At 40.2% G+C, this 19,389-nt stretch overlaps 1 protein-coding gene across 1 annotated transcript in view; it reads right to left on the reverse strand.

Moving 5' to 3' along the window:
• Window positions 1–19,389, reverse strand: part of LOC144762273 (ATP-binding cassette sub-family C member 10-like) — a 993,059-nt gene that overhangs the window by 819,614 nt on the left and 154,056 nt on the right. The window contains exon 6 of the mRNA XM_078647415.1: window positions 5,719–5,870. Within this exon, the coding sequence (XP_078503541.1) occupies window positions 5,719–5,870 (152 nt within the window). The remainder of the gene's footprint in view (window positions 1–5,718; window positions 5,871–19,389) is intronic.

The raw sequence follows: 19,389 nt of genomic DNA on the forward strand, positions 1-19,389 counted from the left end.
TTACCCTATTACTTTGCTGGTGTGTTGTATTTATTTATAATATTTGTATAGGGTTTGTCGTTATTTTGGGCGGGGTGGGCGGCGGAGCCGAGCTATCTTGCAGCCATCATGGCGTCGAGCTCGGTTTCTCTCACTAGTTTCATATTTCTCATGAGGGGTTGTTCCTAATGTTTCTATTTTAGCGAGGTGAAAAAGAGATCCTATCAGTGGCCTACTAATTTTGCTTGATTCCTTTTGTTTTTTCTAACGATTTTTAAGTTAAATTTTGCTAGCACGATACAGTGGCTAGTCCGCATTTTATATATGTCTTTTTTATTAGGGGTCTCCTCCGGTGGAGTCGGACGATCTACCTCTAATAACCGGTAAGTGTTCCTCTGACGGAATGCGTCTTGAAAGTGGCTGACTGTAATGTATGATATTTCACTCAGTGACTTTCAGGCCCATGCTGTTTCAAAACTGTGCATGTGCTTGAAGCAGGCGTAGGTATTGACGTAGCATTGTGAATATAGTGCATTGGTGAGCCTTGCTGGAGCTGCATCACAGTTGCGATGCAACTCTAGCAATGTATTAGTTTTTGAGCACAGATGTGTTACGCATGTATGGTGTTTTTGTACCATGGTGCGCCACATTTCAAATGTGGCACACCATGGGTAACGGAGCACTACCATACTGTGGTGCACATTAACTGGTGCATATCTGGGTATGAAGTAGTTAACATGAATCTGCCCCATAGGTTACAAATCCGCGTTTAGTAGACTGTTTGGCCTTTGTAGTTTTATGTTTTTTCTGTTATTCTATGTAGGTATGTAATATTGCAAGATTTTTGTCACGAAAAAGAAGCCATGAGTATTGGGTTTGTGAAAGATTGCAAGATTTTTAAAATTAAAAAGGAAAAATCATGGCATTGTTTAATATAGTATTGTAAATACTTATCTTTAACAATGATGACAGAGTAAAAAAAGGTTAACCTGATGTTCGAAAGTTATTCACAGGCTTCTTTAGAGGAAGTATTCTATATGATTGTAGCGTGGGTGTTTCACTTTTTTATAGGTAATAGAATGCATTCTGCAAGCATGTAGTTCTCCTCCTGCTACAGCATAAATATTCTTCAGTGCTTATTTTCATTTCGTAAGTGGTATTGAGACCGACACAGAACTTCAATGGATCGGAGGGGCTGTTCCTGTGCATCTGGAGGACTGCCAAGCCGTTGCAGCAGTGGGAGTGAGGCCTCTCACGACAGAGAACTTCAATGGATCGGAGGGGCTGTTCCTGTGCATCTGGAGGACTGCCAAGCCGTTGCAGCAGTGGGAGTGAGGCCTCTTACAGGGGCGTAGCGCAGCTCCTTTTGATGTTCACAATTGCAGATAACAGGGTAGAGATGTGAGAGAAGTGGGTGGAGTGCTTCGTGTAAATTGCAGAATAGAAACTACTAAGAACCAATTGGAAGTGTTGTTGTGAAGTCACATGACTTCACATGCGCGCCTCAGGACGTGTACGCGGTGATAGTATCTGGTCACGTACGCCATTTGGAAGTAGCGGTCTAATTCAGCGAAGTTTCAAAACGTGAAAAGGAGTAAATCCAAATATATCCGGATTTAATATATCTTCTGAGCTGGAATCAAGAATACAATTGTTAAAGTATAAAACCTTTTATATATTTTTTTAAAATACCAAGGTGTGTACATTCGGTCACACACGAAAGTTTAAAAAGACATTCGGCTCCATTTAATGAAAATTTTCATAATAATAAAAAAGAAGCCTAGGTTTACTGTCTTTGACGTAGTATAAGTTCTTTGATGGGTCTATGAAGAAATTTAATAAGTTGCAATCGCGAAGTTTTCCCGAAATATATAGGCGGGTGCGCGCACACGGTCGCGCACGAACGAAAGCCAAAAAAGGGGAGATAAACCCCCTTTATAATATGCTCCTGGAGCTGTTTTTGGTACAATGAGTTAGTTCTGAAAATATTTTTTTTTTTTTTAAAACAAGTGTTATGTTGTTTGATTTTGGACCAGGGCACCGCAGGACGTGTCTTTAGGTCAAACCCTCAAGTATGGCACCGAACATCCAGGACTTATGCCATTTGTGGAAGGCAGTGACATCTAAGAATCTCAGGGACCAAGCATATCCAGAGTCCTCCCCGGGGTATTTGCACAACGGTCCTCCACCCCTAGGCCGCCAGCTATGCTACCTTGACAGGAACAGTGTCATGCAGTTTTTGAATTTTTTAATTTGCAACAACATTTTCATGTGTGACACAGGATCAAAATGAAATGAAGAAATTTATCTTTTCTCGGGGCATTTATGACTCTCAATTTTTAGTTTAGTAAGAATGAGGCTCTGCTCTCCGTACAGAAGAATTTCTCCACACTCGTTGCATTTCATGTGCACCTTTGCAAGATATGGTCTCAAGTCCATCACAGCACTCGATGGAGATACAGGTCGTCCACCAGAAGATGTGCTGGCCACCTCTGATGGTAACAGCGTGGCCAGGGCTCTTGTCGATGCCTGTGCAAATTCCACAGGGTGCACTTGTTTGACATGCCGCACCATGGTATGTATGGAAAAGGAATATTTTTTTCTTGGATTTCCTCTTGAGAGAACCGAATTGCATATCGTGCAGGTAACTTTTGACGCATTCACTTTCTTTTGTTCTTCAGGATAAGTGAGAAATTGCCAAATAAAAGATTCCTTTTTTCTTTTTAAAGGTAGTCGCTCATTTCCTTCAGATTCGGAAGATGAATGCGGGGCGGCAGCCATTTCAGCAAAGTCTTCCGAAGGGTGTGGAACGTTGTTCTCTTTTGAGAGTAGAAAAGATAGTGAGAGAAGTGGGTGGAGTCCTCCGTGTAAATTGCAGAATAGAAACTACTAAGAACCAATTGGAAGTGTTGTTTTCAAGTCACATGACTTCACATGCGCATCTCAGGACGTGTACGCGGTGATAGTATCTGGTCACGTACGCCATTTGGAAGGAGCGGTCTAATTCAGCGAAGTTTCAAAACGTGAAAAGGAGTAAATCCAAACATATCCGGATTTTATATATCTTCTGAGCTCGATTCAAGCATACAATTGTTAAAGTATAAAACCTTTTATATTTTTTTTTAAAATACCAAGGTGTGTACATTCGGTCACACACGAAAGTTTAAAAAGACATTCGGCTCCATTTAATGAAAATTTTCATAATATTAAAAAAGAAGCCTAGGTTTAGTCTCTTTGACGTATTATAAGTTCTTTGATGGGTCTATGAAGAAATTCAATAAGTTCATATTGCAAAGTTTTCACGAAATATATAGGCGGGTGCGTGCAGTCGGTCGCGCACGAAAGCCTGGAAATGCGCTATCCATTTTATTGAGAACTGTTGCCGAGAGTGCGCACACCGGGTCGTGCACGAAAGTTTAGAAAGGCTATTTTTATTTACAGGCAAATTTTAATGCGTTGAAAAAAAGGCAAGGTACATACTTTCTAATTCTGTATCGCTTTACAAGGAGTCTCTATGCAACTTGAACAGTGAAGAAAACGGCTTGTTTCTGAAAAAAATATTGCCAGAACTTTATTGACAAAAGTATAGGTTGTACACATGAGATATTTCTGAATTCGCATTTTAAAAACCTATGAAATTCACTGAAAAAACCATAGGTTTTACACACGTTATAGTTAGGAAGTAGCATTTACAAAACCTATGAAATTCACTGAAAAAACCTTAGGTTTGACACCAGTTATAGTTAGCTGGAAATGTTACTGATATAAAACCAATGAAATTCCACGTTATAATTAGTTGGACTCACTATAACTTGCGCGTGTAATGCACTGCTGATGACGTCACATATTACATCACTCATGACATCACTGATGACACCATCCTTGTGACACAGTGACAGACCTCCTTTCACTGTAATCTAACCCTTGAAACGCATATTCAAAAATAGAAACTAAAATGTTCAAAAAAATGGAGATACCCATACCAGTTACAACAACCAATTCAATAATTCCACCATGTATATACACATGCACTAATTCAACAACAGTTCTATATAGTCACTCATACATATATTCACTAATCATATGTAGTGATACACCTACACATCCTGTTACACACCGACAGTCATCCAAAAGTTATTCACACACATACTCACACATGCAAATAAACTATTGAACATACATTTATTTGCATAAACAAATATACACACACTACCACTTTACTTCTAAGGAAACTTACACATACTTACTCTCTTAAAAAATCACTTCTAGAAACACATACTAATTTAAACAGGAACTTTTACAATCCCTCACTCTCACATATAGTCACTTATATACATCAATATTCACATATACTACATTAAAACATATGTAGTTACTGATAAAGACACTAATAAGACAGTCATTCACTCACTAACACAGACATATGCACACGAATCCACCCATACAGTCCTGCACATATGCTGTCTTCAAAACACATACAGAGACTCAGTCATTCTTGCATCTATGTACTAAGTAATACTCCCACCAAAGCATGCAAACACTCATACTGATACTAAGAAAAACATCTAATCACCTATATACATACACATGTACCTACTCATCAACCCATGCAGCCACTTATACACAAAGTGAAACACTAATACATGTATTTAAATATTTAAGCATTACTCACTAATATATGTATTCACTAAGATATTCAATAATATATACATATATAACACATATTTATTTTTCAGAAAGATACACATTCACTGGATGGTGTCATCAGTGATGTCATGAGTGATGTAATATGTGACGTCATCAGCAGTGCATTACACGCGGAAGTTATAGTGAGTCCAACTAACTATAACGTGGAATTTCATTGGTTTTATATCAGTAAAATTTCCAGCTAACTATAACTGGTGTCAAACCTATGGTTTTTTCAGTGAATTTCATAGGTTTTGTAAATGCTACTTCCTAACTATAACGTGTGTAAAACCTATGGTTTTTTCAGTGAATATATATATATATATATTTCCTTCCTAACCAGGTGTGTATATGTGGTACATACTCATACTTACCAACAGTATGGTAAAAAATGGTATGGTAAAGATTCATATTGGCCTATAGTATGGTAAGTTTGCTAAGGTTTATTTAGAGCAGCAATATAATATTCATTTTGAGCAGCTGTACAGTAAAGTGTGATGTGATAATGATGAATTAAGACTGGTTTACCTATCTTAACTTCACTCTCCAACTCTTGAAAAGTTTGAGAAGATTGTAATTACAAAGTTTCTGAGTCCAGAGGCACAATCCTGCATCAATAACATTCTATGTCCAAGATTTTGAAAAAGATGCAATATACATAGGCGGCTTCACAGGTATTCTTAGTTATGGCAATCAAGAGTGCTCCAAAAGGATTCAATTGTATTCTCATTATTTTACATCAATTGTTTTTGTGGAACAATAAAACATCTACCACCACATTACTTTATAACAACAGTTTCAGTTACACCAAATAAAACTCTGTTTGTACACCAAATAACCAGAAAATATGCTATGAGATTGTTCCCCATTTAGGTTTTTTCAGAAGTAGTTATGGTAAACAAATACAAAATATAAAAACAGGAGACTTGAATTTAACTTTTCTGTTTCTTTGTGGGGGATAAAATGGACATGAATCTGATGACTTTAACTCACGCTCTAACTCATATCTTTCCTCCAGCGTTACCAAATAGCCAGAGAAAGGGACACTCATACCTTTTTCACAGCCAGATGATCAATGATGATCTCCAAGGCACCCTTTTGCTCTTCCTTTGGATCAACTTTACCAACACGGGATTCTTTCGGCAGAGACCAGGAGAATGTGGCTTCGCGCACTTCTAGGGCCAAATCTTGATCCGATGGGGGAGCTGAGAAAGGACATCACAAAACACAAAAAATCAGTCTATAAAAAGATGGGTTTTTAATTATAAAGTATCTCTTATTGAAGTCTGTTACCAAACAAAGAAAGTTTAGTCAGCATTATGCAATGCGCATGACATGAAGTTCTACATCCTAACGGACGGAATGTGGACATATTATAAATGAGTCCCTCTTCCTTGTCACTTTCTTATATTTCAAGGTAAAGTCATATTCACGACAAGGTGATTTGGGCGAGCCCTTTAAACCTAACAAAACTAACTTTAGTTATGAGCTTCTGTGACATCAATGTAGTTTTCTCATGGAATGACTCACCCCACTCATGTGGGACAAGTTAGGAAATTTCTCAGTTGTAGTTGACACTTAGTGGTGTTTCCATACATGCAGAGAGCCCTTGACTGACAGATACACACTTTGCAACCTCCTCACATGCCACATTTCCTAGCAGAAGTTGCTTTCCCACACAGGAACATACCAGTAATTGAAGCATGCCACTCTGGGTAGGTGACGGCTCAACACCCTTTTAATCTGAATCCACATCAAGTATAATCATTCTTTCTACTACACTAGTAGTCTGGTACCCAAATGGGAGTCCTAGCACAAGTGTTACAATAGTACTTATGACAGGGGTATATTCTATCAGTGTATTACAGATGAGTGCTACTGCTTCCTCTAAGAAGGTTCGCCCTGTCCCCCCACATAGCTGCTATGCATTGAACATCATGACAGAGCAAAGACTATGACCAAGAAGTCTTGGAATCGGCGTAATGAAGATTACTGGCAAGTACTCAGGTCATTACTGCTCATCAATTGCAAATGTTTGCCCTGATAAGGACAACCAATATATGCAAACTTGTGCACACAATTCCGGCCTTCTTCAAAACCAAGCTCTTTATAGCCAACAATTGCTAAATCTGGAACATACCCAAACATGGTAGGAATTAAAAAACTTTGTTTCTCCAACATCCTTCAACATTAAACAAGTTTTTGTCAAACTTTCATGGTGGGTGCTTCAAGCGTAGAGTCATGTAGTAGTGAGGAGGTCGAACCATGTTGTGTTCCCATGTAACTGTGTTTTTGTTTGTTTAAATGGACCATCCACTCCTTATACAGTCACAGCAGTCAATCTGCCACTGTTGGCCGTTGCATGGGTTTCCCAATGATCGTGCCTAATGCTGATGTCTAACCTTTGGGGATCATCGTCACTCTCGTCTCTTGGTATAATGGCATATTTGCACTAGTAGAAATGGGCGTAATGGACAAATGTAAAGTCTATAGTTGAAGACCCCATTGGTCCACGGAATGTTAAGGATGCTGGTTGGTCATCTTTTAGTCTTCCATTGAGAGTTCTATTTCCTAAATCAGTCAATATTTCATATGTATATTTAAGAGCAGTACCAATCTTTTTTGCCATGCTTTGTAAAGGAAATACTACTCGCGGAATATTGTAAGCCATGTCTGGTTCATCGTTGGTTATAGGATTGACCACCAAGGGCAACAAAGTTTGGTTAAAATCTCCTGTTATTATGACTACCATGTGTTTCTTTCGCTGCCATTATTTTTTCCAGTTCATTCAATGTCGCCTGATAACTGCACTTGTTTTTCACCAATTGAGGAGGGAAATAAATGTTGATTATTAAACATTTAGTAGAGTTTTAATGTGTTAAAATAACTGGCAATATATGTTTTGATGGTGTTTTAAGTTTTTTGCTTATCACGCATAACTTAGTACTTATTGATGTTGACAATCCTCCACTTGATCTTCCGAAGGCATTTTTTTTGCCTGGATTTCATATGTTGTAAAATTTTGTATATTTAAATTCCCTGAATGCCAAGTTTCCTGTAGACATATTACAGATTGATCTTGTAGAAAGCTCATCATTTTATCCCCGGCCTTTTTGAGTTGTCGCTCAAAACCCGCTATGTTACATGACAATTTGGAGATCTCACTTTGTTCGACTTTCCTTACGTTAGACCTTTCAGGAATACTTCTTAGCCTCATATAGATGCTGCCTCTCCCCTAAGCGTGGAGCATCAACAGGTGGCTGATTATTATCCTGTATTTTTCTTGCATCTGATATTATCTTCAGCACCTTTACACGAAAATCTGGTGCTTAATGGTGGTTTTTCATGTTCTGTTCGTCTGTTGGCAGTTCTCAGAATATGTGGATATTTACGTTTCTCCAGCTGTCTGATTATAATTCCCCCATCGGTTAAGAAGTCTTTAATATTTAGAATCTTCAGAGCCACACTCTGGGATACCCATGTTGTTCTAGTGATTTCGTAATCAGAGTTGGCTTTATTATCCTAGACAAAGCAGACAGCAACAAGTGATTTTGAATTAAGTTCTTTTAAACTTTCAAAACAGTTTAATAACTTAAATACACCAAATCATTACCATTACATGGGATATCCAACCCTACTTGTTACACGTAACGGACGGGTATGAAAGATATCTATTGACTAGATTTAGATTTGGGACTTTCCACCGTTTGATTTCCCTCCCGGGTATTAATGACTGGTCATGGGAACCTCGCTGCTGCCCTTGTGATAACACTTCCCTGCTTAGTACCATACATGCAATTTTGTTCTGAAAGTATTACAGAATTGAAAGGCGCAGATGGATAATGCCTCTACTCAAACAGGGAGGATGTAGGCATTGTCACCCAGCCTTTATGCACTTACAGATGATGGGCAACTTTTATTGTATTGGCTCAATGGTGGGATACTTAAAGAGTGTGATGAGGGCCAGGAAATCCCTAGATAATTGAATCGATAGAGTTCTAATGTGATGGTCCTCTGTCAACTGGATAAATTAGAGCTGTCACAGACAACCATGAAACTATTGCATTTGCACTTCATAACTGTCTGGTCAATCTTCAGCGATAACTGAGTGTTAATGAATCTCCTTGTTTTTAATGTTTATGATGTACCTATTTTTACATGTATGCTTTTATGATTTTAGGGCTTAAAATCGAATAAAGCTCATTTCTGAAATTTTAATATATTTTGCCGATTTAATATGTTCTGGAAGCCTTCTGACTTATGTACAGGTATAAAGTCAATTATACAATTTTCATCACTACATGAGGATTCATTATATAGTGGCTGTATCTCTTGGCAAAATTTCCGTTTATTTGTTCTTTGGGGTTCCCCCTTCTTTATCTGTTGAATTCCCACAAAACCGTTCTTATGTACATTTACGGAATCTGTACAATTTTCCACTCCCTTGGTTTTCCTATATTCACAGTTTTTACTGGACGTCTTAGATCCCTGTCTTCCAATTTTTCAGTTATCCCTAGTATTCCATTCATAATCTTTTTCAATAAAGTTTCATCGTTACTTGGTAATGGCATAATTCTATCCTCATTCTGTGTACATATATTAACCAATGAAGTACTAGTGTTTTCTATTCCCTGTTGTACTACTTCACTGTACCTTAGCTGTGGTACTGTTGTTACAGGACGAGTATTTGTTGGTATCTTAATATTGGGTAGAATAGGTGAAGTCAATATGGCTCTAGTTACCACTCCTGGTACGGTGTCATGCTCTGCTGTTTTGTCAATTGATGGAGCAATAAATTACAAGTGAAGGCATCGAACCTTGAAGCAACCACGATAGACAGTACCGAAAAAGACATGATTATATGGATACAGCTGGAGACAGCTTGTCGGATGCCTGGCAATCTATTTTAAAATATATATTATCCAGTCTTGTGGCAAGTATACAGGAGCTGCGATCAAACATTAATGTAACGAAGACTTCACAATTAACTGAATCAAAGAGAATCTATCATAAGAAGATGCGACATATCTTAAAACTTCCAATCTCAAATGAGCGCAATATGAAAATACCAGACATAAAGTAAGAATTCAAGAATAGGAATTTACAGATAAAGCGAGATAGAGTGGACACCACCTATGCCAAATTATATCATGCTATATCGGCTAGGAACAAGCGAGCATTTTGGTCCCTGGTGGGACACGGTGCAAATTCATATAAACAACCGGATTACTTTTTTATCTCAAGCAATAAGTGGGAAAATCACATCAAAGCTTATACAATATCTAATGTGGATAGTTTATTTGTAGAAATAACCAAAGATGAAATTGTCAAACTAATAAAGAGTTCCCGCTCATCCAAGGCAGCAAGACCCAATGGTATCCCTATAGGCTTGATAAAGTTAAACAGAATATTTTGGAGTGCGATGTTAAAACAGTTGTTCTCACAGGTAATTAAATGTGGAATGATACCATTTTCCTGGAAAGGAGCAATTGTCCATCCAATTTACTTGCGAGGCCCAAAAGATGATCCGTCCAGCTACAGATTAATAGCATTGTTGGATTTTGAAGGGAAATTATTTGCGAAGCACCTCCTAAATAAATTAAGGGCATAGGAGGTGGAAAAATCATTAATACCAATAATTCAAACTGGATTTCGCTCAGGGTGTTCGACACTGAATGATAATGCTTCATTGGCCCTGATAGGAAAAAAGGCAAGCTTACTGAAGAAAACGCTATATGCCTGCTTTGTGAATTATTCCACAGCATTTGACAAAGTTAACCGGCAAAGGCTGTGGAGTAAATTAACAGCATGGGAGGCTGATCCGAACCTTCTAAATTTTATTATCGGCCTGCATTCTGACACATGGGACAGGGTGAAGTTGGCTCATGATAATACATTATCGCCAAAAATGGATACCACAAACGGTCTCAAGAAAGGCTGTGTCCTCGCTCCGCTGCTATTTTCTTTGTATATTGCAGATATAGATTTGGTGTTAAGTTCAGATATGGGTGTGGCACCTAAACTAGGTGACAAAAAATACCATACCTAGCATATGCCGATGATTTAGTAATTGTATCCTTAACTCCTAATGGATTACAGCACCAACTGAATCAACTATACACATATAACAAAGTGAATGGTTTGATAGTTAATTTGTCTAAAACAAGAATTGTGAGGTTTGGACAGTCTACACATTCAAAAATGTGGACTTTAGGAGAAAACCCAATCAAGGTAGTGGACCAATATAACTACCTCGTAACATTTGACAAAAAGTTATCATGGTTAAACCATATGGTTAGTAAAAGTGTAAAATCTATAACTATTACAAAATCAATCGTGAGATTCATGAAAATGTTCAGATGGAATGCAATTATTCCACCATTCAAAGCTTTACAAATGAAGATGATTCAGTTTTTATTAAACGCATCTCCTGCCATGAACAAGAAAGTCATCTTTGAGCTTGAAAAATGTTTTATGAAATGTGTACGCACTATACTCCATCTATGACAGGCTACTCCAAATTGTATGGAATTTGGTCTAAAATCTGAAATGTTGCATAAGAATAGCTGTGTTAATTATATTATTGAATATGCTATGGCCGATTTATGCACATTGAAACATCAAATAATGGAAGAACTCCGGAGTAAAAAAGTAAGAGATCTGCAACTACCTAGTATTATGTGCTTTAAGGATTCGTTATTTAAAATGCAAATCTGTGCATTTTCAACTGTGCCATGTGGCAGACATACATGCCCTTAGGGCATGTATGTGTGCCACATGTGCACACAAGCATGATTATGGGGTGCAACAGGGTGTCAAAGTGATACCCTGCCACCCTTCAATGTGTTCCCCCTTGTACCGAATCGGTATTTACCGATTCGGTAATTCACATTCATTCCTATGGGCCTCCAGGCCCATAGGAATGAATGGGAATTACCGAATCAGTAAATACCGATTAGGTAATTACCGAATCTTACCGATTCGGTAATACTTACCGAATAAATACCTACATCCCAGTTACCGATTCTAAAATACGAATCAGTAAAATTCTGTATTTTAGAATCTGTAAATCTTCATTACCTACATCTGGCCCAAAATGTTTAGATGGCTTTTATTATACGTATATAGATGCAACAACACGTATCATGATCTATGTATTTTTTTTATAGGATACCACGCATGGAAATCATGTGATCTTTTATTCTATTTTAGTTCCTGCTTTTTCTCTATTATTGTAATCAAATGATAAATGCAATAAAGTATTTTACTACTACTACTACTCCTTATACAAATCTGTGATGCACCATTTTTTCAATTTTTTTGTCAGACATTCTTATACACATTTGAGATGACCAGTGAGTGCCTCAGAATTTGGAAGTGAACAGCGTTAGCCACAATTACGGACACTCAGACACCTCTCAACACCAGTCATCAAGCATGTGTTGGAACTCCCCTGGGAACCCAGAATACCAGGGTTTTCACATTTTCTTGGTATTCTTCTTAGAGGTATTGAAAATTAATTGTGAAATGCCCTTGAATTTTCCTGGTGCATGATTTTAATTAGAACACGATACATGCTTATTCACACACCTTCAACCACTTCTAGCAGAGGCATACAGCGCGGAGGAAAATCGCTAAAATAAATAAATCATGATCTCTACTGCTGAAAGTTGTGCTGTCTGTATCTAGTGACATGCCAGAAGTACTGGTGGTGACTGCTTCATCTTGTCACAGGCTCTGTGCCATGGCATGGGAGTGCACATGCTCTCCAGCATGGTGGCTGCCAACTTCTGAGGAATATTCATTGTAGACAATGCCTTCTTGACCATAGATAACTCGTGGCTCCTGGTATTGATGCACCTCTCAGCTGCCTCAACACAGTCGACCATCCCACCCTCATCCACATCCTGGAGTTTCAAATGGGATTCACTGGCAATGCCCTTCACTGGTTCTCCTCTTACCTTTCCAACAAACGACATTGTGTTCTCATAGACACCCCCAGAGACCAAAATATGCATTTCAGTTGCGTAGTTTCCCAGGGTTCCATTTTGTCCAGTGTCATCTTCAATCTCATCTTGAAGCCTCTTGAAGCTCTATTCACAGAAAGCAGCCTAGGGATTCAGCAATATGCTGATGAATCACAACTCCAGGGTCGTAGGTTTAGGAGGGGGTTTTGGGGAGTTACACCCCCTAATAAATGTATTCTATACTAAATAGTTGGGTACATGTGCTGTAAGTCGGGTATGATGAGGTGTTTGCCGGATTTCACTTGGGATTTTTACATACACATGCAGACAAAAACATACACACACTCTCGTCTTTGTTTTAAAAGTCGAAAAGAATTAAATTTTATAAAATATGGAGGCCCATATTTATCAGATTTTAATGCAATGCAACGCAGCAAGCCATTTTGCTGCACTGTGGGAAAGGGAGAGGTCAGGAATGCGCCATATTTAACATTATACAGCACATTTCTACTCTCAGCATGTACTGATGCACAAACTGCTGCCTAGCTCCAACGAAGACACCATTGCAGCAATCGGGCAAGTGTGTTTGTATTGTAGGTAGGATTGTTTTTGTTCAGGAAGGGGCACAAAAACAATCCTCAGAGGCATTTTCCTCTTTCTAAGTGGCCTGCAAAATGCATCACACTTAGAAAGAGGAAACAACGAGGAGAAATAAATATATTTCTCCTTGTTGCACTTCTGGTGTAGAGTCGTACAATTTTGACGCATTCCCAGGTCTACAGGGTAATACGTTTAATTAACATAAACATTAACCAGTGTTGCTAAACCTGGAAATGTGTCAGAATGCAGGGGTGAATGGGTGGGAACACCCACGCTCCACCCATAGCACGCCTCCCTGCCACAGTGTAATGCAAATGCAAAAAGAAACATTGTTGGACAGAATGCTGAACAATGTCAACACTCACACCAATCAGAAATCTGAGCCTAAAATCATAATTCCAGTTTGGACCCAACCATATGCAAATCAGTCTTGACCCTGCTCATCATGGGAACAGTCAAGCCTGAACTGCCCGGCCAGGTCCTCCCTGTTCAGCAAGCAAGCATCCTAGGACCGGTTTTGAGGTATCACCCCTCATCAGCCAGGATAGCCTGAATCCAGTGGCATGGCAAGCATGAGACCCCCTCCATGGCATACCCACCCCACTCGGGTGACAAATTAAAAAAAAACAATAGATGGACGGAATGCTGAACAATTTCAAACACTAACCCCCAGTCAGAGATCTGGGCCTTAATCCATTGTTTTGTGCTCACCTTGACCCAGCCATACGCATATCAGTCTTAACCATGCGTCCCATGGGAACAGTCCAGCCCAAACTGCCAGCAAAGGTATTCCCTCGACCGTAAACAAGCATCCTAGGACCAGTTTTGGGTTATCACCCCTGATCAGCCAGGATAGCTTGAATCCAGTGGCATGGTGAGCATGGGACCCACGTCTGGGCATACCCATCTCCATGGGTGGAAAGAATAATTGTTGGGCGGAATGCTGAACAATGTCAAACACTCACCCCTACTCAGAGATCTGGGCCTAAATCAATCAGTGTTTTTTTTGTTTTTTAGTTTGTGTCTACACTAATTTATGCTATCACGAACGAAAAGGCATACTTTGAAAGAGAAGCAGCAGAAAGAATCAGAGAAACATTTTTGTGTACCACTTTTAAAGTGATTGGCAATGGTCTTCAAGCCCGTTCCAAGCATATATACACAATTTCTACCATCACCTCTTCTGCATTCACGATATAATTTTTTTAAAAGCGAGCACGATCAAATTAGAGCATTAACACAGTTGGACCAGATATTAGAAACACTTAAAAAGCATAAGGTACCAAGGCTGCTCATAAATGAGACATCCGTCTTTCTCGCATATAAACGTATATCTAGACAGATAACGACCTCTAGTAAATAAGAATCATCCAATCTTTTTTCACTCAAGCAGATAGAAAACATTCCCAAGGGCATAGCTTCAGCTGGGGTGTTTGGGAGTGTTACACCACCCCTAGTAAATGTATTCCGTACTAAATAGTTAGGTAAAGGCACTTTAAGTCAGTTATGATGAGTGCAGCTAACTTGGAAAGAGGAAACAACGAGGAGAAATACATATATTTTTCCTTGTTGCGCCTCTGGTGCGGAGGCGTACTATTATGACGCATTCCCAGGTCTGCCAGTGTTGGTAAATCTGGGAATGTATCAGAATGCATGGGTGAACGCGTGGAAACACCCATGCTCTACCCATGGCACGCCTCCTGTGGTATATAAATAAATAATACCGGGACTATTTTTGAATTACATTAACAATAACAGATAGCTCAATAAATAAGAGGCAGGATCCGATGTGTCCGAGTCAGAAGGATTTATTCAGGCAAAAGGGAAGGGACTGGAACGGGACAGCCTGAAATAAAATGAAAAGGAAGGCAGCTGCAATGCTTCATCGACAGTGCAGCATATATATAGTAATACATTACATTACATTACATACAGTAGGCGTAACGTATGACAAACGTAAGATAAGAGTACATGGGTGGAGAAAGAAGGCGTGTACAGGGCGTGCATTGAGACATGTGGTATGAACGTCACAGAAGTGTCATGAATGGGGCGGAAACATGGAGGGGGCTACTCGAGCAGCTGGGACCTTTAACCTAGTGGTGCGCGCAAACGGGCAATGACGTGTTACCAGGGAGAACTGGGGGCTATGACTTCTGCGCTAGAAGAGGAGACTAAAAGTCTGCGGTGTCAGGACGACATGTACCTATAGCATATCTGGTATCTGGTGTTTGGAGTACATGTTGATAGAATCCAAAAGTTATCAGGGCAAAGGCTACTTGACACTAAGACTGGTGCATGCATTATTCTACATGTATTGCGTGAGCTAGGAATATTCTATGAATATTAATACAGTATTTCTCTTGCATGGAGACAGAAAGACTAGACCCTGGCTGAAACTGTTGATGCGGTTCAGTAGCTTAGGAATGTGAAGACGAGAGGCTGGACTGATAACTAGAAGCATAACATACTCTTGGCAGACAGGCAGGCAGAGCCAGGCCGGGCCGGGCACCGCGCGGCAGGAAGTAAGTGAAGGGTCAGGGATGCAGGTGGGGCTGTATCGCTCCTCGGAAAGGGTTCAGGAGACTGGAGCCTGAATCTGGTGTCCGGGCCCTTTTGAGGCCTAGAAACGGGGACAATGCGGTGAATTAACGTGCACACTGTAAAACGTGGCAACATAGGCCTAATACTCGTTGTTTTCACGAGAACTGGAAACTGGCATACTAGAGTTGGACACAACTATAATTGCGTCTTTAATCGATCATAGGGGGATACATGCATATCGATCATGCACATATAACATAGAATGGGGAACACGTAGGCACATATGGCAAGGCAAAATTTACTTTTCCACATTCCCTCCTTGTGCCCTACGTTTCCATCAGGAAACATCAATATTCATGATACCATCTATCTGTTCATATAGCATCATTTGCTCGTCTCGAATTGTCTTGGAACGGGATTTAGGACTAGGAATACAAGAGGTAGCACACATGCCGCAAATCGCAGGGCCACATTGTAAACAGAGGCAGCAACTGAATATGATCATTACTGCTATACCTAGGAATGACAATACTTTCCATCCCCAGGCAGATATGATACTCCAGAGCCAACCGGACCATGTCCAGGTGCCTGGATTCTGGTGTAACTGATGGGCAATTTTATGAAGTCTGGTTATAGCTGAATAAACAGACGGCGCGTTATTAGGAATGAAAATGCAGCAACTAGATCCGATGACTCTACAAGCTCCTCCTCTATCGGCCAGTATGACGTCAAGAACTAGACGATTTTGGAGCACAACAAAACGCATAGCAGATTGTTCTTCAGTTAAGTTACCTGGAGCGGAAGTAGTCTCATTCACTACTGCTTCAAGGGTTCTGGTTAGCCTACGTATTAACTTACTATTCTGGACAGGGCCTATAAAGAAAAAGAAACCTTTATTGAAGTCTTGATATTGTTCTAGAGCAGTTTCAGTTTGATCGACAATTGGGGACTCAGTCTCTCTTCTATGTCTAACATGTACTAGATGTGTGTTTCTGTGATAATCAGACGGGGCTAGGAAAACTGGTGGCAGTAGGAAGGCAATGTAACATGTTCCATCCCAATCTAGGGGCAGACGAACATATGCGGTCTGACCACAAACAAAATAAGAATGACGTGAGGCTTTGAAAATAGATTTCCCACTGTCACTATACTCGACCACAGTAGTACAATCACTATGTCCTACATGTGCGGAACCATTCTTTCTGACACATAATTCGCCTTTGACTGGTAGTACTGAAATAGCAGGCAAATCTGGAGTAGTATCGGACTGGACATTCAAAACGATGAAATTCGAGGAATAATTACCTAAATCATATACTTCATTTTCTAGATCTAACCCTGTTCTATGGGAAAGACCTTGCTTGTCTGGGAAACATGTTCGATTCAGAAGGGACATATCAGTTGAGGATGACGTTAACGTGGACCATGCTCCACACGAACCATTATGTGAGAACGGATAAGGAAAGAGTGGCAGAACTCCCTTCGGTGTCTGGAAAGGGGGGAGTCGACCACACACCCAACAGTTAGTGGCATTGCTGGTCTGGTGTGAATAGTGCAACATTCGGATAAAAGTGTTGTTACGCATAGCAAGACGATAGGATAACTCGTGAGGAGGCAGATCACTAAATGTGTGCTCTACTGTAACATTGGAAAACATATGTACATGTGAAATAGGAAAACATAAATGTAACGCATAACTTATGCATGTAACCATAAGACTTAAGAACAATAAAAAGAATAGAACGATAATACATCTTTTAGAGTTTTGACTAACTCTCTCACTGTGTGGGTCTATCTCATACATGTCAGAAACCTGTCTAACCTTTTCACCCGAGAGGGACTTAGACAATTAAACTGGCTGACTTACTTTACTAGACCGCAACTTTGCTTTATACTCCTGCTGCGGAGTTTTCTCTAACAGGGGAATTTTAGGTTCATTGTCTGGACAGTTCTTGAGAACGGGGCAGTCCTTGGGAAATGTTTTAGTTTTTAGTCCATGAAATTTCTTAACGTGGCTCATATGTAGCCACCCTTTACGATTCTCGACCTTCACTGCTGTCCGGGTGGTGAGGAGGATCAGGCGGGGCTGTTTCCAGCGGGGCTCCAGCGGACTTGAACGATCAAAGTTCCTTATAAGGACCATGTCACCCGGAACGACTTCATGCGGTTTCACCTCGGTGTTGTCTGGAAATGTAGCGGCAACCTGTGAACGACAAGATTGTAGTGCAGACATCAAGGAGGCAAGATAATCTGTCAACATATTACTGTCAATATCGGTAATGCTATGGGGTCTAGGAGTATCCCACATGTTAGGGGGGCGGCCAAATACTATCTCATAGGGAGATAGACCTGAACGGGAATGAGCGACCATTCTCATGTAAAAAAGGGCAACTGGCAATGCTATTATCCAATCTACACCTTTCTCTGCACATACTTTTGCGATGCGGATTTTCAGAGTCTGGTTATGTCTCTCTACGAGACCGGCTGCTTCAGGATGGCGTACACAATGGAACTTCCACTGGTACCCTAACAGAAGGGATACTTGTTTCATGAGCTCGGATGAGAATGGCTGGCCGTTATCTGAATACACGACCCTAGGTAGTCCATAGCGGGGAAAATACTCACGAACCAACTGCCTGGCAGTGGTCGCAGCTGTGTAATCTGGAACTGGATATGCTTCTGTCCACCTGGATAAAGCGCATACAACTACGAGGACATACTTGAAACCTCGACATCGCTCCATCTGAATATAATCCATCTGGAGGACTTCAAAAGGGTGGTCAGGAGGATGGAATCCACCTTGTTCCACCGGGACACTTTTACCTGGATTGAACTGACAACATATCATACAGGTACGTACTTTCTGTTTGGCGGCTGCTCGTAAATGCTTGTTGAACCAAATGTTCTGGATACTGTCTAACATGGCTTTTTCTCCTAGATGTGCTGGACTATGTGCGGTGTTAATAATGACTTGAACCATAGAGTCGGGGAGAAACCATGTGGCTTTTCCCTTCGTCACCCATCCTTGATCTGTCTGGACCCCTCCTTGTTCGGACCATTTCTTGATTTCATCGGGAGTAGCATGTGACTGTATGTCTATGACATCTTGTGTAGGGTCCTTAACTGTCATACAAGTAGTCTGTTCTGGAATATTTGTCTGTGTCGTGTTAACTGGAATGTCTGGAGCCTGAGCTGTAAGCTTGGCTGTTCGATCTGCCAGATCGTTACCTTGGGAAATAATGTCAGTGACTTTCGTATGTGCCTTGCACTTCATGATGGCGACAGCTGTCGGTAAATGTATTGCATCTAATAGAGCTTGAATGAGGAGACCATGCTGGATCTTGGTTCCATGAGAAGTCATAAAACCTCTCTCCTGCCAGAGCACTCCAAAGTCGTGTATGACTCCGAATGCATAACGTGAATCTGTGTATATGTTAACCTTCAGGTTCTTGGCACGTATGCAGGCTTGGGTCAGAGCGACAAGCTCTGCTGCTTGAGCAGACAGGGTATCAATACGATGTGTTTCTATAACTTCAGTGTCAGTAGTCACTGCATACGCGGCTACTAGTTCTCCTGTACTTGTTCTCATACATGAACCATCCACATAAAGTGTCAG

The sequence above is a fragment of the Lissotriton helveticus genome, chromosome 6 (assembly GCF_964261635.1).
Source record: "Lissotriton helveticus chromosome 6, aLisHel1.1, whole genome shotgun sequence".
Lineage (NCBI taxonomy): Eukaryota > Metazoa > Chordata > Amphibia > Caudata > Salamandridae > Lissotriton > Lissotriton helveticus.